At 37.2% G+C, this 27,724-nt stretch overlaps 2 protein-coding genes across 2 annotated transcripts; one reads left to right on the top strand and one right to left on the bottom strand.

Moving 5' to 3' along the window:
• Nucleotides 1-5,502: 5,502 nt before the first annotated feature.
• On the top strand, nucleotides 5,503-8,928 carry LOC116202418 (probable auxin efflux carrier component 1b). Its single transcript, XM_031533963.1, has 8 exons — nucleotides 5,503-6,266; nucleotides 6,370-6,743; nucleotides 6,843-7,157; nucleotides 7,471-7,747; nucleotides 7,841-7,926; nucleotides 8,058-8,215; nucleotides 8,317-8,393; nucleotides 8,498-8,928. The coding sequence occupies exons 1-8, from the start codon at nucleotides 5,836-5,838 to the stop codon at nucleotides 8,562-8,564; spliced, it is 1,785 nt and encodes a 594-aa protein (XP_031389823.1). The 5' UTR covers nucleotides 5,503-5,835; the 3' UTR covers nucleotides 8,565-8,928.
• An 11,296-nt stretch (nucleotides 8,929-20,224) lies between these two features.
• On the bottom strand, nucleotides 20,225-22,337 carry LOC116202812 (9-cis-epoxycarotenoid dioxygenase NCED2, chloroplastic-like). The gene is made up of 3 exons (XM_031534432.1): nucleotides 21,697-22,337; nucleotides 21,053-21,604; nucleotides 20,225-20,963 (listed from the first exon to the last, which is right to left on the bottom strand). The coding sequence occupies exons 1-3, from the start codon at nucleotides 22,286-22,288 to the stop codon at nucleotides 20,374-20,376; spliced, it is 1,734 nt and encodes a 577-aa protein (XP_031390292.1). The 5' UTR covers nucleotides 22,289-22,337; the 3' UTR covers nucleotides 20,225-20,373.
• Nucleotides 22,338-27,724: the final 5,387 nt, after the last annotated feature.

Below are 27,724 nucleotides of genomic sequence, written 5' to 3'. Positions count from 1 at the left end.
TTTATTCCATGTTTCACTTATTCAATTTTTATGTTAGATCCACGGACATTTTATACGATCGGAGAAAAAAAAGAAATTACGTCCTATTTTTATATTATATTATTTTTATCTTATGTATAAATATATATATATATATATATATATATGAAACTTTTGTAGCCAAGCTGATAAGAAAGCTAAGTTAAATATAGGCGGCCAGTCACAAGTACAATAACCATAGGCACACATTATGACCCGCAATATTTCGTTTATTTGTGCTCGAAAAAAGTAAATATGTCTCAATAATTAATTAGATAGCTATAGCTAGTTGTAGAGACAGATTTGTTATAGATACAAGAACAGCGCCTAAATCGGCGGACAAGATTATATCATATTCGCCTTGTCCACGAAGCTCAGGGCGTACGCGAATGAGCCGAGCTAATGTTTCAAGCTCGGCAATTGATTCAACTGGAAATTATTTTCAGGGCTCGAGCTAGGCTCCAGCTGTAACATACGATGTCGGACAAGCTCAACACGGGCTGGATTTACTCCGTCGAATCGAATTCATTATCCATGATAAATATTGAGATATGTTAGACTAGGAGATATGGTTATTTGGTTTGCAAATGTGATTTTAAAATCAAAATTTTAACATAATTCTATCCATAACAAAATAAAATAACTCATACAGTCAAAGAGTGAACCCCATTTATATCACTTTTTTCACAACAAAATAAAATAACTCATACAAAGTCAGAGGGTGGACTCCATTTATACCACTTTTTTTTCAAAATCAAAATTTAATTTTAAAATTCTACTTTGAAATCAAACGCAGTATAAATCTTCTAATTCAATGGCAGTGTCAAGTTTAAAGAGTTCATAAAAAAAGCATAAAGTTTAAGGAGATTGGTGAAAAGACACGTTAGTATCTTCAAATTTAACACAACTTATTAATAAACCCGAGCAAAACTAATTAACATATAATGATAATAATAATAATCATCATCTTATGGTTAGCCATAATTTTTTTTTATTTCTCCTTAATAGAACAAAAAGAAATTCCAATTCCATGCTTTAGCAAACCGATTCAAATATTTTTTTATTTTTATTTTTTGTAATGAATGATAAGAAAGCTATAAGAATATACTTTCTGGTATGCTAACAAAACATTACATTGTGCGATCAAAATCAAAATCTAAAAAGGTTGAATTTTACTGACCCAAAGAGATAAATACAAGACAAAAATTAAAATTGAAAAAAGGGGGCAAAAAAGTGATCGACCTAGGAAGAACGAGTGCCGATATCTCCCGACATTGATAACAAAAGGCCAATAAAAAAGAACACATCTTTTTTGGTCCTTTTTTCGGTGCCAGGAAACAGAAAGGACAATGAAATTTTTATTTTACAGACGGCAGCGATAGGTAGAATCTTTCGAAGGCTCTACTCTCTTTTTATGGTTTGAATTTTTACTAATATTCCATGATTTTATATTTTTTTTCAAATTTATCATACATTTTTTAAAATTATCAAAAATCTCCCATGAAATATTGACGGAAGATATAACGGCGGGATAGATTTAAAAAAAAATATAAATCATGAAATATTTTTAATATTTTTTAAAACATATAATAGATTTGAAATAATGATGAATTATAGGATATATGGCGTAATTTACCTCTATGATTTTCCATCTTCTTCCTCTTTTTTACTTGCAATGCTGCTTGCCCTTTCTTAAACACATATAGAGGAAAATGCATACTCATCAAAAAAAAAGGGGGCAAAAATGCTCTTTAACAAGGTTTACAAAGCTCTTCGACGAGTAACTAAGCCTATTAACTTGGGGCTAATTTTGCTCAGAGGTGCTTTCAGCGGGAGAGTAATTTAGAGCTTAGTTTACTGTTGAACTACGTCCTTATGATTAAGGTATTTAATGCTTCTTACTTTCCCCAAAGTCTAGCGAGGAATTTATGTGAATTGGAGCATCCATCCCCATCTCACAACTCAAAATAGGCAACAACATTAACTATTGTCTTTAAGTGTCTCACAAATGGTAAATCCCCTTTCGTATAATTTGTCATGTGAAGCGAGATGCCGTGCAAATGTACCTTATATGAATTGATGATCTTTAAGAAAGGGATCTTGTCTGATGGCATATAATCTCGATTAAAATGGAAAAGTAGCAAATCTCGAATTGAGCTGAATTAGCTGACTTTCTCATTGATTATGAAGATGAATATATGGTGAATGCCTGGAGATTCGTTAGTGAATGTCTCCCCTAGTTCTCACAGAGCGAAACACGGTGTCCCTTCGTAAAATCGGTTGTGATAACTATGCTCACCTACACGATGAATGTATTTTTTATCGTATTGTTTGGAGGGAATCATTATAACAATTGATTGTTGACAACTTTCCTCGTGATACACCTGCTGATGTTAAATTCATTATCCAAGCTCTTGTACTAAATGACAGATGATCATATCCTTTTTAAACTCTATGGAGCCATTGTTCCCTACATATTATGGAACTTACAAAATAAATGTGTCTATGCAGGGACCTAGGCTGACATCGATCTTACGCTACGAAAAATCTGTAAATCCTACGCAGAGCATTCTGGAAGGAAAGATCCTCACTGCCCTGTCGATCCTGTTTGCCTCCCAGATCACTTAGCAGTCGATGACCCTAGGCCCCATCGACAAGTTCCTCCCCCAAGCACATCCACAACTGCACAACGCTTGACCGAAAAACCAGCTGATTTTTTTCTCATCCAAATATCGAATCCCAATAGCATAACACTTGAACGATGGATGGTGGAAAATCAATTATGACATTGCTTGGAGAGGTTATTGTGGAGAAGTAAAATGTGATAAATCTCACATCGGAAAAAAAAAAGGAAAATCCATGGATTAATATATGGCTTGGGTACCACCACTTATCAGCTTGAGCATTTAAGTGGAAATGGGCCTAAGTCTGTATAAGCCCATGGAAATTTAATATGGTATCAGAACCTAGATTATGCGTATGCGTGCCTACGTGCGTGTGCGCACCCACACCACGCCAGGCTTAGTATGTCGAGTGCAGCCAAAGTGTGCGCCTCGTGTTAGTCCCCCATCGCCCGAGCACAGAAGAAGAGCCCGACTCGAGATCAATTGTTGAGGGTGGGTGTTTAAGGGCACGTGACAACGTGTAGGTAAAAATAGACTACACATTGCACGTGAGGGCGAGTGTTGAGGAGTAAAATGGGATAAATCCCACATCATAAAAGAAAAGGAAAATCCATGGATTAATATATGGTTTGCGTACTACCACTTATCAGCTTGAGCTTTTAAGTGAAAATTGACCCAAGCCTGTATAAGCCCATGGAAATTTAATAGTTACAGTGGTGCTACTACAGGTGTGGCATAACACCACCATAGAGACATAATTCTTTCATGGTAGGCACCGGTTACTGCGTGCATCCCCCTTACAATCCGAAGCACATGCTATACTCATCGTGGCCTCACTTGCACTCAACTTCGGTTGGTCGAAGATTTGGATTGAAAGTGATGCTTTAGTTCTCGTTAATGTTATTTTTAACCCTTGGAATGTTTCCTCAGTTACTAAGAACCTTGTAATAGACATTAAACAGCTACTTTTCTGGTTCTCGGATTGGCATTGTATCTGGGGTTCCTTGGTCATCTAACCCTCATTCTTATAACCTATGTCAATCAGGCATTAGGTTGAATTTTGTCTCCCTTTGTATGTTTAAGGGTTACCCTTGTAACAATGCCCAAATATATGAATAATATGATTAGATATTTACCCAGCAAAAAAATGAAGATGAATATATACGCATTGTATATGCTTGGCAAAGCAGAAATAATCTGAATATGGGAGGAAAAGGAACTAACCTAATCGGGAGAAGTGGTAAAACTAATATACAAAGGGAATTCCAATATACATGGAAAATATTCCGTAAAATACATGAAAAATATTCATAACACTCCCTCTCAAGTGAGAATGAAGGTTACGAATTCCTAACTTGCCGAGAAGAAATAAGAATCGATCACTTTTGAGAGCTTTGATGTAGATATCTGCGAGTTAAAGACGCGTTAAAAATGCGAGCAATAGTGATGGCGCGAGACTGAAGATGATCGGATGAAATGATAATATATTTCAATATGCTTGGTGCATTCATGAAATAGGGGTTTAAAAGCAATATGGAGAGCAACCTGATTGTTACAAAATAATCTCATGTGTGCTCGATGAGTAACTCCCAAGGTTGTTAATAAAGAGCATAACCAAAGCAACTCGCTAATAGTAGCAGCCATGGCATGATATTCAGCTTCAGCGGATGACTGTGAAATGGTTGTATGCTTCTTGGTTTTCCAGGAAATGGGACTGCCTCCAAGTGTGAGAAAATAATCAGTGATGGAACGGCGAGTGGTGGGAGAACTTGCCCAATCCGAATCACTCAATGCTTCAAATGACAAAAAATACGGTTTAAAGAAAAGACCCTGGTCTGAAGATTGCTCCATAGTGTACTTATGTTGACAAAAAGAACAATCCAGGGTCATGCTGAGTGACTCTTATCCCACTAAAATATGTGAGAGTAGGTTCTTAATACGGAAACATTGGTTTAGATACTTCTTGAAATGGACCACTGAGCAGCATCATTGCCTATAAGTATGAGGTCATTGGCATATACTAGAACAACAAGAAAAAATGGATACTCTTGAAAAGGTATATATGGAAGGATCAGTCCAAGATTGTAGAAAATCATACCCGAAGAAGAGAACTAGCGAATTTAAAATACTAGTTCTGAGAAGCCTATCTGAGACCATAAAAGACCTCATTTTTATATTGTGTCTTTTGTCTATAGGATACGAAAATAATCAAAGAATGACTACAAACTTTCAAAGACGTTGTGTTTGATATTTACGACCAACTAAATTATTATAATTTTTTTTTGTTTAAAGAGTACTCTTAGTTTGTGCAAGTATAGCGAAATTTAGGTAAAATGGCACAAAAGTCCCTTCAATGAGAGTCAAATCTGTGACCTTATGGTTCCATATCGATAACTTGTGTCATTGCACAAAATTCATTTCCTCTATTATAATTCATTTTCATGTTCTTTGATTTGTATCATGGTATGGGTAAAACTCTCTTTATTATGAATTTTTTTATTCATAAAACTCAAACTCTGAATCTTATTTGATTTTTTTCGATTACAAGGGAGGCTCATAAGATTCGTACAATGAAATAAAAATCATGATAGTCTAGTAGCTAATAAAGGGACACAATTAATTCTACTGTGTACCGATCCTGTAATCTCTAAATTACTAAACGAGAACGTGCATCATTACAATATATTTTTGGATAACTCTGAACCTGATTTTAAGTGAATAAGTATCGCATCATTTGAATAAATATTTGTAGGTAATTTATTTCATGTTGCCTGAGCTAATAATTGTTATAATTATATTTCTAATTATATTCCCCATTCCCTCCCCCTTCCCACTATAAAGGTGCCCGGCTCCTCCTCCTTGTCAACTATTTTGAGCTCTCAGCCTCTCCCTCACTCACTGTCTCTCTTCCACTCAAAAGCCCCTCTAAAGCCGACCTTTTCATTCCCCCTGTCTGCCACGAAAAGCCCCACCCGCCCGCAACAGTTCTACCTTAACTCCATTCCTTCTCCCGGCTCCGCCAAGTCACATCTCAGGCCCCTTCCCGGCGGCTGTGCAGCCACCCATACTCCCCCCTCCGCCAAGTATTAAATGGGCTGACCTCATTCATCGACTCCTCTGCACGCCCACTACCGTACCACATTCCCCTTCGCCAGAGACAGAGCAAGAGAGACCAGATTCTCCGGCGAAGAAGATGATAACGTGGACGGACCTCTACCACGTGCTGACGGCGGTGGTGCCGCTGTACGTGGCCATGATACTGGCCTACGGGTCCGTGAAGTGGTGGAAGATCTTCAGCCCGGACCAGTGCTCAGGAATCAACCGGTTCGTGGCCCTCTTCGCCGTCCCTCTCCTCTCCTTCCACTTCATCTCCACCAACAACCCCTACGCCATGAACTACCGCTTCATCGCAGCCGACACCCTCCAGAAGCTCATCGTCCTCGCCGTGCTCGTCGTGTGGTCTCGCGTGAGCTCCCGCGGCTGCCTCGAGTGGTCCATCACCTTCTTCTCCCTCTCCACCCTCCCCAACACTCTCGTCATGGGCATCCCCCTACTGAAAGGGATGTACGGCGCCGACTCCGGCAGCCTCATGGTCCAGATCGTCGTCCTCCAGTGCATTATCTGGTGAGTTCCCCCAACTCTTTTCTTCTACTCTGTTTTTTTTCCCCCGTTTCCCGATGGTCGGAAAACTGGCTGTGACATTGTGTCTTGCTCCCCTGTTCCGCAGGTACACCCTGATGCTGTTCCTGTTCGAGTACAGAGGCGCGAGGCTGCTCATCGTCGAACAGTTCCCGGACACCGCCGGGTCCATCATCTCCTTCAGGGTTGACTCCGACATCGTCTCCCTCGACGGGAAGGAACCGCTCCAGACCGAGGCCGAGATCGGGGAGGACGGGAAGCTCCACGTCACTGTCAGGAAGTCCACCAGCTCCCGCTCGGAGATTTTCTCTCGGCGATCCCAAGGACCCCACTCCGGCGTTTCCCTCACCCCTCGCCCCTCCAATCTCACCAATGCCGAGATTTACTCGCTCCAGTCGTCGAGGAACCCGACCCCAAGAGGCTCCAGCTTCAACCACACCGACTTCTACTCCATGGTCAACGGTAATGCCTGTGCTCTCGAGCTCAGACACAACACTTTCTTCCACGAATCCAAGATTGAATCTGTGGTTTTTGACGTCTTTGATCTCATGATCTTGTCAGGTAGGAACATGACCAATGTGAGCCCGCGGCACTCCAATTTCGGGAACTTAAACTTCGACGAGGAAAGCGGGGCCAATGGGGTCTACGGGAACATGAAAGCCAACGGGGCCTACCCTGCCCCCCCGAGCGCTGGCATATTCTCCCCCGTTGCGAAGAGGAAGACCGAGAACGGCAAGGACCTCCACATGTTCGTGTGGAGCTCCAGCGCCTCGCCGGTGTCGGAGGGCGGGATTCACGTGTTCCGTGGAGGTGCTGACTATGGTAATGAGCTTGGCGGCGGTGGTGGTGGGGGTGGTGGGGCTGCTCACCAAAAAGGTCTGAACTTTAAAGGCTAAACACTATGCTCTGTTCCCATTAGTGATTGAACATTTGTTGTTTCTTTCCGTTTAGCATGTTTTTCTGTGATGATTTGTTGTTGGGTATTTGAAATTTGGCTATTCTTGGAGTTTTCTGTTCATCAGGGTAACTGTTCTCGTCTGTTTTTGCCTAATTTCCCTTCAGTTTTCCTCGTTGCTCGCCTCTTAATCTGGGTTTTGTCTGAATGTTACCTTCGGAGAGATAATTTTATTATTTGTTTTCTCCTTTGGTTGTCCTATATAGTGATCATCGTTGTTCCCTCGGTCTGCAGATTATGATGAGTTTGGTCGGGATGAGTTCAGCTTTGCTAACCGGCAGGCCCCAAATGGAGTTGACAGGCAAGGGCCCGTTCTCTCAAAACTCGGCTCCAGCTCCACAGCCGAGCTCAATCCCAAGACTGCAGTAGATGGTGAATCAAAGCCCACAGCTATGCCACCTGCAAGCGTTATGACACGGCTCATTCTCATAATGGTCTGGCGCAAGCTCATTCGGAATCCCAACACATACTCGAGCCTCATTGGCCTGACCTGGTCGTTGGTCTCATTCAAGTACGTAATGGTCCAACTTTGATATTTGTTCTAGTTCTGATCTTGTCCCTTCTGGTTCAGGAATTGAAGTTCCTTGCGACTGTTTCTCTGCAGGTGGAATGTGGAGATGCCTGCGATAATTGCCAAATCGATCGCTATTCTATCTGATGCTGGTCTGGGGATGGCCATGTTCAGTCTTGGTATGTGGCCCGACAGATTCATTTACGGATAATAATACCTATGAGGGAAATGAAAGAAGGGTACATGAATGCCTTTCGTTTTGGTTCGGCCTTTGTGCTAATGTTTTAGGTGATAAATGACGTCATTGCAGGTCTCTTCATGGCACTACAGCCACGGATTATTGCCTGTGGGAACTCGATAGCTGCCTTTGCCATGGGCGTGAGATTCTTCGTTGGCCCTTTAGTCATGGCTGCTTCCTCTATTGCTGTCGGCCTCCGAGGAGTTCTCCTCCATATCGCTATTGTGCAGGTAAAGACAGGACAAATTACAGAAACAAATGAGAACTGTTTCTTATTGCTATATTTCAGTTCCAAAGAATAACAGAATATTTGATTCTCCACTTCCTGCAGGCTGCTCTTCCTCAAGGGATAGTCCCCTTTGTCTTTGCCAAGGAATACAATGTCCATCCCGATATTCTGAGCACCGGGTTCGTCCCTGAATAAGCCCCTATTGCTTACTCTAACTATGACAGGTCAAGTTTGTACATAATGTCCTTGCACGTAATAACATTCGGGTAAATTTACTCTTCAGGGTAATATTCGGGATGCTGATAGCACTGCCTATTACGCTGGTTTACTACATCTTGTTGGGACTGTGAAGCTGAAGGAAAGTGAAGGGAAAGGAAACTGCTCACCATTTGGTTTATAACTCATTTTGGATGGTTCTTTTCTCTTTTCGGGCTTTGCTTTCTAACCGAACCAACAGACTGAAGTAGGATCTCATACCGGAGCCGAGAGGGAACATAGGAGGACTCGGATTATATGGGGGTCGGACTGGAAGAAGTATCACTGCTGCTTAGCTTAGGTCGAAGAGGTTTTTGACTTTGTTTTTTGGCCTTCCACTGAACAATCTGCAGTCTCTTTGCTTTTGTTTATTCCATGAGAAGTAAAGCTCTGATGCTTCTGTTCTGTGCTAGTAGAAATAGAACAAAAGAGAATAGATCTCGAATCGGGAAATCTCTACATCTTTGCGTGGAAACTCAAATCAACTTAAATTTCTTAGCCATAGATGACACTATGCCAACAAAAACTTAAATACGAAAGTGCGAAAAATACTGGGTAGATAATGAGTGGATGATAAAACGGGACTGAATGTGGTCTACTAAATTTGGTAGCATCGAAACAGCTCGGAACGATGGGTAGTTGGTCGTGTCCTAGCTATGTGCATAAGCCTTCAAATGTTACGATTATAATGGTATGCAAAATTTTTATCTCATCCCTTGCACCACCATCACTATATGTTCTCTAATCCGGTGGCTGAAGAACCCGAAATCCATAATTGCTGGTAGAAATTTTTGGATGTTTTTCATGATTCGAAGAACTGTCGGTATATCCATATCCTTGTTCCAACTGAACATTTGTGCAGTGGATTGCCCCTTTGACTTATGTTCCTTCAATGAAGAACAGGGAAGTCAACTTTTCTGTGGCCTTTTTTCTTTTTTCAAAAACATTTAAAGCAGGGAACATAAAATTTAATCTTGGCCAGAGTCCAGCACATAAATGATGCAATGCATGAAGGGCAATAGTGTCGAGGAATAGGGACATCATTAATTTTCCTGGTCTTTCCAATGCAGATAAATGCAAAAAAATTATTAAAAACAATTCTCTTTTTATTTTTGTGTTGGAGAATTAATAAATAAATATATTTATATGAATTCACACAGTTTCTGCTCGGTCCTTTTGTTATTATTGATGCAAAAAATGTGGGCAAGATAAGGTTTATGAACATTACTAATTCGATATATCCTATTTGAAGACTACATAACAATGATTTTGAACGGCCTCATTTTTTTTTTGGGGTAAAATACTGTGCCTCATTTTTGTTCTTTCATTAGTTAGACTGTCAGATAGAGCCCAAATCAGTTTAAACTAACTTGGACTATCCATCCAGCAACTTGCGCCCTAACGAATTGGGTTTCATAGATTTTCTAGATCTTTTTGCACTTAACCAGCGGGCCAAATCTTTGATTTGCTTTTTTTTTTTTTAAATTAAATGAATAAAAGAGGTAAAAGGGCGATTCGGCGGAACAATTTCCACGGAGCGTAAATATATGGACACAAATCATGTCGTAGAATGTCCGATTTGAATTATAGCTACACCAGAAGACAGGGGCATGGACTTGCCATCGCGACCAAATGAATTTTCAAGAAAAACACGACCTATCTACAAGCGGTTCGACAACAAAGGAGGGGACTTTCCCCTTATTTGTTCCCAATTCTCCCAAAAACAAAAAAAAAAACCTGAATCTCTGACTTAATGCTTGGAATGTTAACATGTATTTTCAGTTAAATTACACCACATTGATAATCTTTGGATTGGGTTGCCGAGGGCATCTGCTTCATCCTGTTCACTGCATTTGGATAATGAAATATGTTCCCATCATTGCGGAATCCCCCCAAAAGCCGTATTTGGAGCCAAAGCAATACAGAATTTGTGGGAATATATATTATATGTTTGTGGGAATTTCAAGTTCTTCAACTACTGGCAGCCCATCCAGAATTTGAGGAGGCAAGTGAGAAGAATGCTGGGGAGCTGAGGTGCAAGGTACGCCTATGTTTGTTCTTGATAAGAAAATGAAGATCTTAAGGGGTGCTCTTAGGAGATTTAAATAAGCAGTATATGGGTTTAAGGGCAGCTGAAGAAAGAGCTGGGGAGTAACTGTCAGTTAGGGATAGTTTGTTTCCTTTGGAATTATTTTGTAATGGTAGGCTATTGGGATTTCTGTATTTTGGGTTCTTTCTGTACTTTTCAATGATGGTTTTATATGTAAGATGAGCAACGCTAGTTCCATCCAAATAAAATAAATCATTCCATTTCTTATTCAATATTTTAACATTTGGCCCATGCATATTATTTAGTACCCTCAAGCTCCATTGATGTTTTGTATTCATTATTCCTAAGTGGTGCCCATTTCTTATTTCCTGGTTGAGAACTCACTTATTCAACCACCGAAAGGCCTTCCTTTTAAGCTTGCCTTCTTTTAATATTTATGTAAGTACACAAGTCTTTTTCGGGCCACAACTCATCGTGTCGCTTCAAAAGAAAAGGTAACCAAACCCGCCGCGATCATTATGAATTTTTGGTGGACAATCATTCCGTGATGCAAACACACAAGATGATCCGCACCACTGGTCGGGGTTTGAACTTAAAAAAGTTTTTATTCATATTGTATTCGGTTTTAACATAAGTTGGTAATGGTGAATCGGTACATTAGATAGTTATTAAAGAAAAAGTTTGAAATGACCCAACGCACTAATGATAGCAACTAGCTCAGTTTATTTAATCGGGAGGGGAATTCTAACGTGATTTCGAATTATGGTGATATATTGATACATCAATTCAGGTGATTAGCATTTCAATTGAAGTGTTTAGTATTTTCATTATTTATGCTCAACATGAATGCCCACCTTTTTTTTTTTTGGGTATATTTTAATCTTCAGAAACTTAACAGGTCTCGCATATGTAGTTGGAGTAGGATCGGCCCGGCCCGCTAAGTGAAAGTTCTCCTAATTATAAACCTCGTTCGTTTACAAGAATATAACCCAAAATTTTGATTAAAAAAATAATCGAACCAATTCAACAAACTCATATCGGTGTCATACGCCCACTTTAATCGAGTATAGTGCCACTAGTTCTCTTTCTCACACACAAAATATATACATATATAAACATTCGAATCTTGATTTTCATTCCTTAATGACTTTGCGAAAAGGTTATTTTCTTGTTGTGAACCATAATTTGCTAGATACATGCTAAAGCTATTGAAATATGAGTTCTTACACAAATTTACATTATATCTAAATAAAATACCAATATCTGTAGGTACATGTACTGACAAATACAAGAAAGATGGAAGACAATCACTAATATTCACATATAATTTTCCATCGAGGTTGTTGCGCTATCATGAAAATCTAAATGAATCGAAGACACAAGGTGATGACCGCAAAGTCACGCTGTGTAAGGGGGCCAACTGCCCATTTGAGAGGGGTAATATTGCAAGTTGGCCTAAACTTTAGTTGGTTAAGTGTTGCAAATTAAACTTTTACCGGTGTATTTCACCCAAACAAAAAAATTAAAATTTTGCAGTTTTACCCTTAGAAAAGATACATATGGGCCACAAAAGCCGAGCGCCTTTCTAATGCTCTGAACGTGGGTCAACCGGGAGTATCATGGGCCCAGTAGAAGCCCATAACATTGTTATATATGAAATGGACCGGGATTTGTTAGCCCGGACGGGTTTCTAAAGCCCAATCCTACACCCTCCTGGGCCGTCTCTGGGCTATTCTATGTGAACTAGGCCCAAAGATCGGCCTTATATATTATAGGATGTCTTTTTTGTTTTTTAATTCTCTCTCTCTCTCTGTTTTTTTTCCCCGCTTGGCTTCTTCTCATATCTAAATGGCACTTCCTTGGTTTAGAAATTTAAAATGTTGATTAGAAAGGGAAAATAAAAAGTTAAGTAATCAAGAGAGCTTAATCATGGAAGGAAGACTGGAAATAAATGTCAAATTTTGGTGGCTCACGCCAAGCGGATGTCTGAATATGAATTAGTTTCAACTAATTGACTGAGAACACATCGTGATCTCATAAAAACAAAAAGATAAAAAGTTTAATAAAAAAATAACTTAAATGTGGAAAAGAAACTCATGAACCTTTGCTCTTCACCTACTTGCCTTAACAAGGAATTACTAAGAGTTAATAGAGCATGTTAGGTACTTTTTGAGCTATAGAAAAGTTGATGCTCAAGTCTAGATTAATTTCGGCAAGTAAGTTGAATGTACCTTGTGATCTTATTATGAGTGGAAAAAAAAAGAAAAAAAAAGAGACACAATAGGCTTCAAAGGGTTGGGGTAGATCGGTCTGGTTGGATTTTTAGGGCAAGTGTATGATAAGATCTGCTCAAAATACATAAAGAAAATGGCATAATTAGATCTTTTGAGTTTTGACCCCTTTTAGAGCTAGTATACTAAATGAAAAGGCACTTGCCCCGAACATGCCCAGACATGTTCCTATGGAACATGTTGCTGTGCATGTGATTGGACTTATAATCATGCACTTCCTTGATTTGATACTCTTGTTGATACCTATGGGGCCTTAGTTGCCTCCTAACTTGTCAAGTGTCAAGTGGGATTTTAGTATTTACGGTAGTTGATGCTAACGTCGTGTCTTGGAAAACTGTCGCGTTATCTAACATATAGTCGGAGACAGTTTTTAATGTACGATGAATCGGCCAAACCGAACGTGTGCTTCTTATATGCTTGGCACTGATGTGAAGCTTCTTTTTTATTCTTGTTTTTTTTAACTTCTCTCAACTTCAAGTTGTAGGTTCTTTGAGCATCCTTGATTGGATTTCCATAAGTATTCTTTGAGCATCTTTATTGGCTGGAATTTGCAAATGATTTTCTTATTTTTTTTTTATAAGTCAAATGATTTTCTTATATTAAGGTTAAAGTGGCGTAACAATTCTTAATTCTTTTGTTCCACTTATATACTAGCTATAATAAGTGTATTATAGAAGTTTATGCACCTTTTGTAAATTCGAAAATCACTTAAAATATCAATTGTCAATTGAGTTATATCTTGTATATATATAATTTTTAGGTGCAACGATCAAAGTTTTTACAGCTAAAAGTTTAGCCTAATTTATTTAGTCCAAACGAATCATCTATATGGACCCGATATTCACCAGAATTATTGGTAGCCTTCAATAAGATCTTAATCAAAGCCACAAGAAAATAAGCAAAATTTTATTACTATTGGGGTGGATACGTGGATTCTCGTTTATATATATATATATTGATCGATTAGAATAGGAATACATTGGTCCATAAATAGGAAGTTCACCCTTTATCTCTATTTGTTGCGTACACAACACGAGGGACACATTTGAATTATTTATTTAAGGAAAGTATAATATCAAAGAGTGTGTACATAATACAACGATATATGCTTATAACAAAAACGATTTGAGGTTCGATATACGCGTCCTTAGAGTATTCGTAACTTTTTATTAGATATTGGTATTTTATTTTAATGTGTTAAATTTATGAGTTTTTTTAATAAAAATAAAATAATAAAATAAGGAGAAATAAAGATTTCTTATAGTTTCAGGAAATAATTACGGCTTTTTATATTCTTGTCAGAAGGAACATAGAATTTAATACAGAGAGAGAGAGCGACAGAGATGTCGACCGTGAACCAATAACCGCCGTTGTCGGTGTCATACACGACCGTATCCTCCCTCCTCTCCCCCACTCTGCAAACAATTTCTCTCCTTTTTTGACCAACTTTGACTGATACTTTTTAATGAAATAAAGTAAATTTAATAATTTTTTATATATGGTACGATAGTTTTTCGACTTTGTCCGACTCAGTGCGGCTCTCAGTTGAATTGAGCTGCGAGTTGCGAGGACGATTCGTGTGAACCGCTGCTCTTTTATTGATCATGTTAAATCTAAACAGTTAGAGAGGGTGAAGTTTCTGATCAATTCATCACATTTAGCTGCTGAAATTTAGGGGTTAACACGCAGGAGAGTTAAGTAGTTTCATCACGTTGAAGAAATAAGAAAACCTTACTTAAAAAAAAAAGAGAAAGTATATCGAATATATGCGATAGTATTTCAAGCACCAAGGAACGCACTAATTGGTATATATATGATAGCGTTACCACGATGTGTAACTCAATTGGTAGCGCATTAGTATTTCAAGTACTCTTTCGGGGGTTCAAGTCTTCTTGGAGATTCGGGAACAAATAAGAGGTGGATTGTTGAACTCGCTTGCGGTAATAGTATTTCGATAATAGACTTTTAAATGGATGGTATTCCTTATGATACTTCATTAGGATCGCGGTGACTAGTCTAAACTCTCGGATCCTAATGTAGTTAAGATTCAAATCGAATATTTCACGATACGATTCGTGCCCATATAGTTACTTCTAGTGGGAGTTGTTATGGTGGTCGCCCCCCTTTAACCTGTCTAAAAATATAGTATATATGAGATATATATATATATATAATATACATATGGTGTCAGACATGAAAGGACCATAAGAAAGGAAAAGCCCTCTAACTCTCACTAGTGGCATTTTTGCAAATATCCCAAACATCGTGGGTATTATCCAATGCAGAGTGGGTTCCGAGGAATTGACTTTTCCAAGGAAAAAATCATCTTATTTTAGAATAATATAACGAGGAATAACTAATTAGATTGCTGTAATTAAGAATAATTATTGTAATTATTTGAGTGTTTAATATTTAACACTTATTTTCTTTTTCACTGTAATGTAATTGGTTAGATCGGATGACTAAAATATCCCTGAAAGAGAGGAATCAATTGTACAAGTCATTATGGTCATCTTTCGTGCTGGCTATAGCTAATTTGCTGAAAGAAATAGGCTCTAATGGGCGGATTTGATATATACCATCACATTCTTCGTACATTTTGCCATGTAGAGATGAAGATCTAGATATTGATGTACTTGTGAGCTAGGAACTCTTATGGTTGATGAATAAAATGAACAATTGCTTTGTGGAGAAAAACTTATGCTCATTTTAAACTCACTTTTGCATAAGTAGTCGGTTCTCGATCAACTAATAACAGAAGAAAAGAAATGGGATGTAACAACACTAACATCCGTTAGTATAGAATCAGAGAAAGAGTAGAGAATCAAAGAAAGAGAATATAGTGCAACGGCATACGTCTGTACTTAGAAATGCAGAGATTTTGATTTCGAGCTTTACTAATAGAACTATCTGTATCCCTTAATCTAGATTTCTATTTCTTTAATTACACTGAGTGTATGAATATCTTTTATATTAACTGAAAAAAGAGTCCGAAATCAATAAACTTTGGAATCTATTATCACGAACGGGACATGCCCCTTATTTCTGTTTATCCCATCGGACAAAAGAGTTAAAATACTCATGAAATATGTGTCCTTATTACGGGGGATTGAATGCAATTGCGATAATAAAATAAATTAAGTTTACATACGACGAAAAATGCGTCTGCTCTGCGCGAAAGGAAAGAAACCGACCTGCATTTGTTAACCCGAATTAAGATAAGAAGGGAAACCCACTTTCATGTCCATTGCAGACCTTTTGATGCCCTTTCGTCCGCCGTCGTGACTATAGCTGCCCCTCGTGAATATGCAAGCCCATTCATACTTCGATTCTATAAGGTCCTCTCTTCAGCCTTCCGTTTGGATCGAGAAAAACGAAAAAGAAGGGAAAGAAAGAGAAGAAACGCTCTATGGGAATTTTTAAAAATTTTGAGTCATGTACAATCATCGTTTTTATTAGTAAAAGATATAACGCGAATAGATTAAGAAATTTTTTGTAAATACTGATAAAAACACAGCGTTATAATCACTCGAATGTCATTTCTATGTCGTTAACTTCTTAACGCAATCGATGGACATGAGGGTGCAGGCGGGCCCCGATAAGCGATGGAGGGCACCAGGTCGTGTCTACTGGCTTGCATGCAACAGGGATTGCGGCCATTAACTACTTCACGAAGAGAACACATGTATGCTCGTTTCAGTTGGTCGATGAGGCACTTGATCAAACATCTGTAACAGAGACAACATTTAATATCTGAGGGCCCCTCTTTAGGTCCCGGCTGGTAATAAGCTGTAAGGCCCATGTTGCATGAACAATTACTTCTCGGACCCCACTCATTCAATATATTTTCCGATCGAAACATGGACTTCGACCCCATATTTCACCGAAAAAAATATTATTACCTTATAAGTCTATCTATATACATAATATATTTAGACCAAAGCATCACTCAGATTATTCTCCGTTGCATATAAGAAATGGTTTAATCAAGACTCATAAAGATACTACTTCTTCGCCATGTGAAAGAATATCGTAGATCAAATTTTCTATATCAACCGAAACGTTGGCTCATGCGGTCCTCTTTTTGGCAATTTTATTGCACACACTATCATCCACTTAGACCTGTCCGAAGAGGGGCATGACAGAGCTTAAATTGAGAAGACCCTGATAAAACGTGCAATCGAATTGTTCCTCTAATATATCTTCGTACCAAGGATGCTTGACGAGCTCTGATATGATCATATTTATTAGTAAAAGCATTGTGTCGCTTAAAAAGAATCGGTAGTGATGTGATTAAAAATCCAATATTAATTCACGTAAAATATACTTATTCCAGAATTCTGAATGTTCTGCATAGTTTAACAGATTGGTGACGATTATTCCTTTCTTTTTGATTACATGAGCAGGAAAGTTTTGAAAATGAAAAGGATTGCTTTTTGCCCTTTAATTAGTCTACGTCGTCTGGCCCTTCTTTTTCCTAAGAGTGAAGACCAATCCTGGCCTCTATTGGGGAAGAAAATAAATTAACATATGCCACCGATTTATCAACTAATTGGTTGGACTTTTCTTTGCCCTTACAAATCAACAATAAAAGATATTCAAATATTGATAATTAGTTTTGACTGGCTATTGCATCAGACGTAGAAGACAAATTCGAAGAATTTGATTGGCAAATTCGATGAGAACCATAACTGATTATTATTATTAAAAGTATTATTATGATTATTATGGTACGACTTCTAGTCCGTTCTTATAATTTTCCAACATAGACTGGAAACTAAAAGGAAAGGCCACATTTATTTCGGACAATCAAATGGGACAATTCATCTGAAAGAGTTCAAAATGAAATTTTCTTCATGTATTATAGAAAATGTTGACTACAATTTCCCTGGGAATTAAAACACACATCCGACTTTCCGGGTAGGCAAATACGCATGTGGATCTTCCGTTGTTGCCAGTTCATATATAATAAGATAAGATTTTTCACTTCTGAAAACTCGAAAATACATTTTTTTTCCTGAGCATTTCAGGAAGATATTCAATTTTTAGATTTTTTTCCCCTGTGATTTTGAAGGCCAACACAGTGGAGGATGCAATTCCGGTTATGTGGAGTAAAGGAAAAAAATTTAGATGATCCTATCTCAAATGACGTGATGAGAAATAATCAATAAAAATTATTTAATGAAAAATAATTATTGTAATTATCCGAGTGATTAGCACTACGTTCCTAGTTTTATGCAATTTAATTGGTGTTTTTTCACGTCACATGGTAAGATAGGATTACCTAATAATTTCTCGGAGTAAAGAGATCCAAATTTAAACTTGGAATAAAAGGTTCCATTTTTCATTAGTTGAATATCACTGGTTCAACTGGAAAAGAGAGAGAGAGAGAGAGAGGAAGCATGAGCAATACATTGAAGAGAGTTCAAACTTGAAAACTCTCCATTTCAAGTTTTTGTTTTTCGTAAAAACGCGTGCTATTGTACCAAATTTTATTTATATGGTTGCTTTGTTGTTTTAAAAGTGGAATAATCTACAAGTAGCCATGCCAAATCAGTGATTCAGAAAGGTAATGAGCCTTTAATAATTATATAAAAATTGGAATTTCTGTGGTCTACATATAAAATGGTGGAATTTTAGTAGCACGAGCAACAATGCAAAATTCCATTTCCCCTTTTTCCGGTGGCAGTTGCAGCATCAGTGTCAGCTTTTGAATTTCTTCACGTGGTGAATGATGACATATATATATACCTCCACCTATTACAATTTATAAACAGGTGATCTCAAGTAATTATTAATTGGGCCCCATATATATGGGAACAAATTTAGATGTCAAATTGGGCCCCATATATATTCAGTAATTATTAAGACGTATTTATATATGTTACCCAAAAATATACATTTTTATAGAAATAAATATTGTGGCCGTGCAGCCCGCAATAAATATTCTTACGTAATGTTTGCAATGAGGACAAGGCATGATATTTACTATATATCGATTATCATGGGATGTGACATGCCATAAATGTTCTGTCGAGTTTATATTTTCCACATAGGAAAAATAAATATTTTTTTCAAGTGTGAACGCCAATATTTAAAAATTAATTGAATTCTAACTAATTTAGTTGAATTAAATCGATTTATTAAGAGATAAAGCTCTCACAATATAAATTATCTTCATTTATAAGATTTGAATTTAAAATTTTATTTAAAGATAATAAGCGTTAAATCGATGAAATCAATTCATAAAGTGTAAGTCGGTTATGTCTTCATTAAATGTGGAATGTTGCAGACATGATGTTTGACAAATATTTGACCCAAAGTTGATTGGAAGAGTGGAAGAGTCACTTGATTTTTTTCCGTTATTTTATTTATATGCCTAGCGCTTTTCAGTTTTATCCCGCCCATACGTATATCAAAGACTCAAAGATCTTTCTCGATAGATACCACATGGCATATGAAAATTTAATGAGTTTTGATTAATTTGGATTCGACTCAAGTTGGCCAGATAGTTAAACGGAGACCTTATTTATAGGTAGAGAGTAAATATTGACTTGAACCAATCCCAATTGGTCGAGGATCTGAACTTATTTCGATGATTAGATTGGACTAATTATATACAGAATCAGAATGAGCAGCAAGAGCTAATTACTTAAAAAAAAAGAGAGCAGAAGAGAGATGTATGTAGCTAGATATGGCAGACAATTAATCATTATATAATAATACTAATCTTATAAATCTGATAAATTATACTTAAATATTGGGGTTAATTATTTACAAATACAAACTTTTCACATATTATTAATTCTAGCAATAACCTTTTTTTTCTTGACTTAATAACACACAAACAATCAATTTGATATCAATATTAGCACATGTCAACTTTTTCATTAATTTAAACATGAATTGTTGGCCACCATCCCTGATTGGGGTAGTCAGTGACCTTAGTAGTACTTTACAATGACAGTGGTGGCCTCCGATGAGGCCCTTACTGCCCGAATTTAAAAAAAAAATCGAGAAAGAAAGGAAGAGGGGTCGTTAGCGGGAGCTTCATCTACAGACACCACCCCACAATTGGGTCAACGGGGACATATGTCATCACAGGCTACCTCGATTGAGGGGCGATGATCGCCATTGAGGCCTCACCGATAAAAAAAGATGATGTTGTTAATATTGACATTAATTGGATAGTTTGTATATTTTTAGGTTAAGAAAAAAATTTCGTGCTAAAATTGATAAAATGTGAAAAGTTTATACTTTTTTTTAGGTAATTAACCCTAAATATTGGGACGGAAAAACAAAAAACAGCTGAGCTTGTAACTCTACATGCTATGCCAAAGTCTTGACAAAAAGAAAATGTATAGTATATCTATAATATACATATACATCTACATATATGTGTATATATACTTGGTGTTCGAAAGGAAGATGGCCTTCAAGTTATTTCTCAAACCTATCTGAATAAGCACAAAGACATCAACATATTGTCTAACCATATTGTGTTATGGTCTCGATGCAACTACTAATTAACTAACTAAATGGTAATGTGATCCAAAGAACGATTTAATCTTGGTTTGCCAAATCCTTCAAGTCGATAAACGTGCCGTGAAAGCCATAAGGAACCCTAGAAGGCAACTTGATAGAAGCTTCCATCTTCAAGTTCGAAGCGTTTACGATCTGAAGCTCGGATTTCCTTGTTTTCTCGTTGTGGACAAAACCAAGAACATAACCATCATCTTCTCTGGATTCAGAATCGGAGTCCGCCTGAGGCAAGAAGAATGGCTCGCCTCCATATTTTCCATGGCCGTAGATGTACTTCCTCACTTCACCAGAGCGGAGATCGACTTTAGCGAAACCCGACACCCTAGGCCATGGCTCAGTAATTGCAAGGTAAGCGTAACGCGTCTTTCTCCCCAGAAGATTCCGGTTTACCATGCCAACCTCCAAGTTTACGTGATCGGGGGCTGTTATTATCGGACGGCATGTGGATCTCCCGTCCTTTAAGTTCAGTCTTATTTCAGATAACACGCTCTTTAAGCTCTCATCCTTTTCATTGAAGATTGAGTCCGGAGGTGTCATGCATGACCCAATCACTACGAGTTCATCGGTCTCAGGCTCCTCCCATGCATTCCATAGATGGAAGCAAAATGTATCTGCATAAAAACATCGGCGTAAACATTTTGTTCGTAGTAAAATTTTGAGAGATTGTCAGTGTTGACATATGTATAAAAGCAAATAATACCTGGTGATTCAACCCATATGATACCGGAGGCACTATCAGCATTTTTTCTTAGAATCCCAAACCGAGACATCTTGTTACTGTCGTAGATCACCGGAGAGCCACCTCCGATCATTTCTTGGAGCTTGAATACGACTTGTTGGTCGGGGATTACTATGTAGTTCTCAGTGATTGCAAAGTCATGCATCATGGTCGGTTCACGCAAAGGAATTTCCATGTCTTGCGACTTTTTTCCTTCAGGAGAGAACCGGAAGTACTTGAGATATGGCTTTCGAACCAAATCGTAGCTTAAGGCAAAGAGCTCCTTGGTGACGGGGTCCACCTTCGGGTGAGCGATCATCGAGGACTTGAGCTGATTGTCAAAGTCATATTGACGGACAGTTTCTAAGTCTCCAGAAGGCGTGATTCTTACTTGGTAAGGGAGGTCATCCTCTGACATGGCGAGAAGTCGATTGTTAAAATATACCAAGCCCGCGTTGGCCACTCCGGTGCCATGGCTATGGTCGACAAGGCCGAAGAGTCCTCTGGTGTAGAAAAGAAGCAGCCGAGCAATACCTGCATAAGGTAATGACAATTATGAATTAATGAAATCGAAGATTATCATAAAGCAGTCACTAAATATTCTAATTCATAACGACTACCCGCACCTGCATGTCCGTGCAGTTCACCAATGGCCTTAGGGAAAATTGGGCGGCCCAGTTCCCTCTCCTGGACCAGGCGCTGCGTCTCCGTGAACCGGCAGGCATAGCTGGCAGAACCCCCTTTAATAGTGACCGCATGAACCATCCCATCCCCGTCAAACAAATGGTGCCCGCCCACCGGCTCGAACAGCGGGTTGGCCCCATTCCGGACATAGACGCCTTGGATGCCCTCTGGGATTGCCCCGATGACCGAGAGGTTGTGACACACAGGCTGCTCCGACACCGGAGCAAAGTTCCCGGAGATTTGGACATGAGGATCGGTGGTCTTGGGGAGCGGGTGTTTCCGCTCCGTGGTCAGCAGGACCGACTCCACCTTGTCAAGGACGGAGGATGCGGCCTTCTGGAGGAAGTTCCAGTGAGGCAGTTGGTGAGTTTTCGGGCTTTGGACGAAACACAAATCACCTTCTTCCTCTTTTGCGGACTGTTTCGGGAAGTGAAGGACCGAAGAAGAATGAGAAACAAAACGTGTGATGCTCGAGAGATGAGTCTGTCGTGTTCGGAAACAACTAGAGCTCGGAGGTATGTTGGGAGCAGCCATTGAGGCGAATGACAGAGAGGGAGAGGGACCAGAACATGGGAGACCACAGTCGAGATGCAACAGGTTTATATAGTCGCATGTTGGGGTAAATTTTCCTACTATCGATTGCGTCAAAAGAGATTGTAGCCGGTGGCGCATATTCTCGCATGTTGACTTAGAAATTGTAGGTTCGATATTTTGTGGGACTACCCATGCCCCTTTATTAGTTATTTAGGATTTCCTTTCATTGTACTAAACCTTAAGCTTCCTTTGTAACTGAAAAAAAAAAGAGTGTAGTAAAGTGGTATATGCCTGATTATTCAGAGATTTCAGATTTGATTCTCGTGATGACTTCTCCTTATATCAAGTTCTTTTTTCTTTGTACCAAACCCTGTGTAAGCCTATTCTTATAACGGATAAACTTTTTTTTCTTTTCCCCAATGTGCTCCCTGGCATATCCGAAAATCGAAAAGATGTGAATTTTCTACATTCAAGACTCGAATTTGAAATTTCATTTTCGATGTGAACTCTGGTATCCAGAATCTCAATTGGGTACCGATTAATTTAGTAGAGTCCGGTCGGCCCACTAAAAGGTAAATTTTATTTAAGAGTAATAAGTGGCTAATCATTTGAATCAACTCACATTAATATAACGAACTAAAGTATTTAACCAGGCATTAATGTTATATGTAAATGCGTGATCACTAGATACAGACTAAATTGGTAAATATTAATGCTGCATTAATTAATGTTTACCAGAAAAAAACCCTGCATTATTCACCCAAAAAAGAAAAACAACCCTACATTAATGAGTGATAGGGAATCTATATAATCGAAATTTTCTTACCCAAAGAAAAGATCTTAGGCATCAAGTTTTTTTTTTCCATAAAATCACTGCGCACTTGATATTCCACGTAAGTAAATCATATATGATATTCCATTCCACAATATATATATATATATATATCTATCTTAGGCAAAAAAGATATAAAAGACTATCCATACCCATTTATTAGATATTAAGAATTTCATTTTATTGTATTAGACTTTGAGCCTCTCTTGTAATAAAAAAAGAATTATATCTTTTATTTATTTATTCATCATTTTCTCCTACTAATACAAATATAGGTGTAAACGATGATAAATGAACGCAATAAATACTCTTAACATATTGAACTCACAACAATTATGCTACGATTGGAAGTGGAGATTTTATGAGAATATCTTGTATGTAACGGAATCCACATGGCAACATCACAAAATATGTAAAAATTTCTATTTTTATGATATTTTTAAAAACCAATAGAAATGGGGTTACCTAGAGGCTTGTGATGTTGTCACGTGAATTCTGTTGCATACAAGACTTTCTCAATATTTTAGATAATTATGCATTACAAGTAGTTCCGAGCAATAATAGCATGACACGATTAATGAAATAAGCACAAAGGAAAACGGTTGAAAATGAAATTAATTTATATTTTATTCGAGATATCCTGTGATCTCATCGGAAAAAAAAGAGAACATGCTGCAATATTTTCTTCATAAAGTAAACGGACCTAAGGAAAGAATAGGCGGATTACCCTTCCCTCCCGGCTGTTGCAACCACACTAGAATATCAGCAGCCCAGCAACCCCTTCCTTCCCTTTTCCTGGCCGGCTCTTCCATCGGCCTTCCTTCCTTGCATGAAACCGCTGGAGCAGTTAAATCCTCAGGAATCTCCAAGAGTCATATAATCCTTAGCTTGAAAATGACGAATGTTAATCTATCTTGGGATGCCCATTTTCTTGGGTTCGACCGTTCCACTCAGTAAGCCCTGTTATTATTGTCTCTGATGCTGTCGCCTAAAAATTACAACTTGCACTGAATGTCTTTCTGGGTTCCCATGATCTTGTTGGGTTCTCTCCGTTGGCGGGCAATTTAGATTGTAATTTATAGCTTGCAATTGGAATTGATATTAATTCTGAATTTGAACTGAGAAATTGATTATTTTCAGTAGGTCTTTGAAGGCAACTGTGTTTTGATGTAAACCGGAGAGGGGAATAAACATTCTGGTGTCAACAATAGTGTTTTTTATATTTTATTTTATTTTTCTTTTCTTTTTTTAATTAATTAAATTAATATTTATTTGATTGAACCGGTGGATTTTGATTCGGTTTAATATTGAATCGGTTTCGACTCGTTCACGAAAATGAGTGGGCGTCATCGAGAAGACGCATGATCGAAAATATGCAATTTAAAGATAGAGGGTTGAATCTTTAATTAAATAAAATTAGGACATATGTATGGCCTAATTCTTACCAAATTAATCTAACTATTAAAAAAGAAAATGACCACAGTGATTGTTTTTCCAACAAATCGCGTAGCATCACCCTTTGGCAATAGGGATTTTTTTTTTTGATGAATAGAAAAAAAGAGATCCTTTTGAAAGTCTTTTCTTCGAACCAAAATCTTAGTTCCGTCAATTGCAGACAAGGAATTAAAGGAGAATATTATACAGCTATCAACTTTTATTTCTTTATTATATATACATATATAAGGAAAATTAATTAGCAAAAGAACGGTCGGTGCAATGTGTGACCACCAATGGTCGGTTGGCCATCTTCCCGTCGAAAGTTCTTATTTCGTACTGGCAGAGGTGGTTTCCTCGAAAGAGGGGCCTCGTGTTTTCTTGTTTTTATTGTCATGTTTTTCTCCCATGGTATTGGTGGTACAAAAAATTTTATTGTCACATTTTTCTTCCTCGTGTTTTGACATTTCAGTGAAAATATAGGATAAATTGTATTGGTGGCTCAAAAAATTTTACAAATATTTCAATATGGTACAAAAAGTTTTTTTTGCTACTTGATGGTACAAAATATTTCGAAATTGTTTCAGTATTGTACAAACCGTCATCTCGCTATTGATGCAATCATGCCGTCCTTTACAAGATGTGTAAATTTTGCACCATCATATAACTTGCGTAAAACATTTTGTACTATTAAGTTACAACTTCAAAACATTTTGCATAATCATGTAACGTCCCCAAAAAACTAATTTTGCACCATCAACGTCGGTTTGACAGCGTCAATAGTGAGATGACGGTTTGTACTATACTAAAACTACTTTGAAACATTTTGTACCATCAAGTAGTAAAAAAAACATTTTATACCATATTGAAACATTTGTAAAACTTTTTAGACCACCAGTGCAATTTACCAAAAAATATATGGAAGTATGTTTTCAAGAACTTGAGACCGATTCTCCCTCACACGTTGACTTGACTTTAATCACGAAATGCTTATACTCTATTTCGAGAGATTATTCGGTGATCCTACCTTGTCACATAACATGATGAAGTACCAATTAAATTGTAACAAATTAAATAATAAGTGCCAATCATTCGATTTATTGTACTAAGTTTTCTTAATTAAAATAAGCTTATTGATTTTTTCTTACTACATTATTATGAGGTTGGATCATTTAAAATTTTCTTTTCCATTTCACTCCGAAAAGGTCTGTTTCACATCTTGCATCTAAGAAATTAAATGGAAAATAATAAAACAGAGATGTCATGCTCGAGAACATGTATCAACGCTTATCAAAAAAATAAAAAACAGAGAGAACATAGATCAACTAGTTTTCGACCACGTGTGATGCACATGTTATTCTATATAAATAATTAGATTGAAATATTTTAGATAAAATTAATTAAATAGATAACTATTTGAAATTCTATATATTTCAAATTATGTAAATCATTAGCAAATAACAATAAAGACACTCCATCTATAGCATAATTGTAGATGAAACAATGATAATGTTGTTAGGAGGTTTCTTCCAATATTTTTTGAATTAAGAAATTATTTTACCAAAAATTTAATCTCAGATTTTAGTAGTTTTGTTTGGGAAGGACTAAGAGTAAGAGAATAAATTAATATTAACATATTACGCGAATGAAAGTGAACTCTTTAGAGTATATTTTTGTAATCCTTATAATAGGAAATTATAAAAGTGCATGCTATAAAAAGAATTATGAGAATATTGACAGATAGAGTTCTTTTTAACCAAATTGACAAGTAGAAATCGATAGTAAATTTTTCAGTAATAGAAGTGCACCAATAGCAAAAGAAAAATCAAACTAAAACATGCTTAGATATTATATATGTATACATACATAAATAAAGTAAATAAACCTCACCTCCAGAATCTGTAATTTGTAAGCATCGACAAAAATAGAGTGAAAAGTTAAATATATAGTATTAAAAATAGAGAAGCAAATAAAGAAAACAAATCGCTCTTGTTACCAAGAGACAAAATTTATTCAATTTAATATATATATATATATTTAAAAAATTATCTTTAATACTATTTATTCAGTTTTATTTAGTCTGAAGCAAAAAAAATAACTGAACTTTTTTAATTTAAGAAATAGTAAATTTTATCTTCTAATTGTAAAAATCTTTAATTATAAAAGAATAATGGTTTTTAGGACTACATTTAGCACATATAAATAATAAATAATTTTTCAACTGCACAAGACTTATTATTTATTTAGCATAGAAAACTGAATTTGACGAGTAAATAATGAAAAAATAAGAGCAAATTTTGCAGTCAGAGCTACAAACTTCTGCACTAATATTCCTGACCTTAATTTAAATGAATTTAATCTCACCTTAGTTAGCTTATTCACAACTATATACGTATATGTTGATGAACTTATTTGTTTTTTTATAAAAAAATTGTTGACATGAATTAATTGTATATCCATTACAATAATGCCCCCATTTATTTTTTTTCGGTTATAAGAAAAGCTTGACGCCTAGTACAATGAAAGACAAATCATAAATAATTAATAAATGGACATGAATAGTCTCACTATGTATCGAACCTGTAATCTCTAAGTTAATAGACGGGGGCGTGCGCCACTCCGTTACACCGTCTTTTGATATAATGCCCCGATTTATTGTCTTGTATTCAACTATATATATATATATATATTTGGAAGTGTGAAACTCATTGATTTGCTTCTCGACATGTCAATTCCAAAGATACCCTCACATTAATTTTAATATGCCAATATTGCCCCTATTCACTAATAGAAACCATTCCGCCGAGCAACGATTCCTTCGTGCTTCCAAATGCCATCTTTTTTTCGGTAGTGAAAACTTAAAACGATGTCTTTCCTTGTCATTCCCCTCGTTATGCCCTTTACAGTCTTCGGCGATAATTCCCATACGCTCTCTGCTCTTGTCGGACTCGCTTTCTTCTCCTCTCTTTGTGGTTTCTTCGCACACCATGTCAGATTCACCAACTCAGTCACTGCAGTCTCCCCATTTGGTGCGGAGATGGAATTCTCCAGCATGTCGACCTTCGGCCCTTCTAGACAGTGAATGATGGTGGTCATTCCATTCGATCAAATTCACCCTCTTGTGAGGCGTCATTTTTCTAAAACCCTTAGTTTATAATTGTCGCCTCTTG

Source organism: Punica granatum, chromosome 4, assembly GCF_007655135.1.
Source record: "Punica granatum isolate Tunisia-2019 chromosome 4, ASM765513v2, whole genome shotgun sequence".
In the NCBI taxonomy this organism is placed as follows: Eukaryota; Viridiplantae; Streptophyta; class Magnoliopsida; order Myrtales; family Lythraceae; genus Punica; species Punica granatum.
Note: the sequence above shows the minus strand (reverse complement) of the source record. Positions and strands in the feature narration are given on the sequence as shown.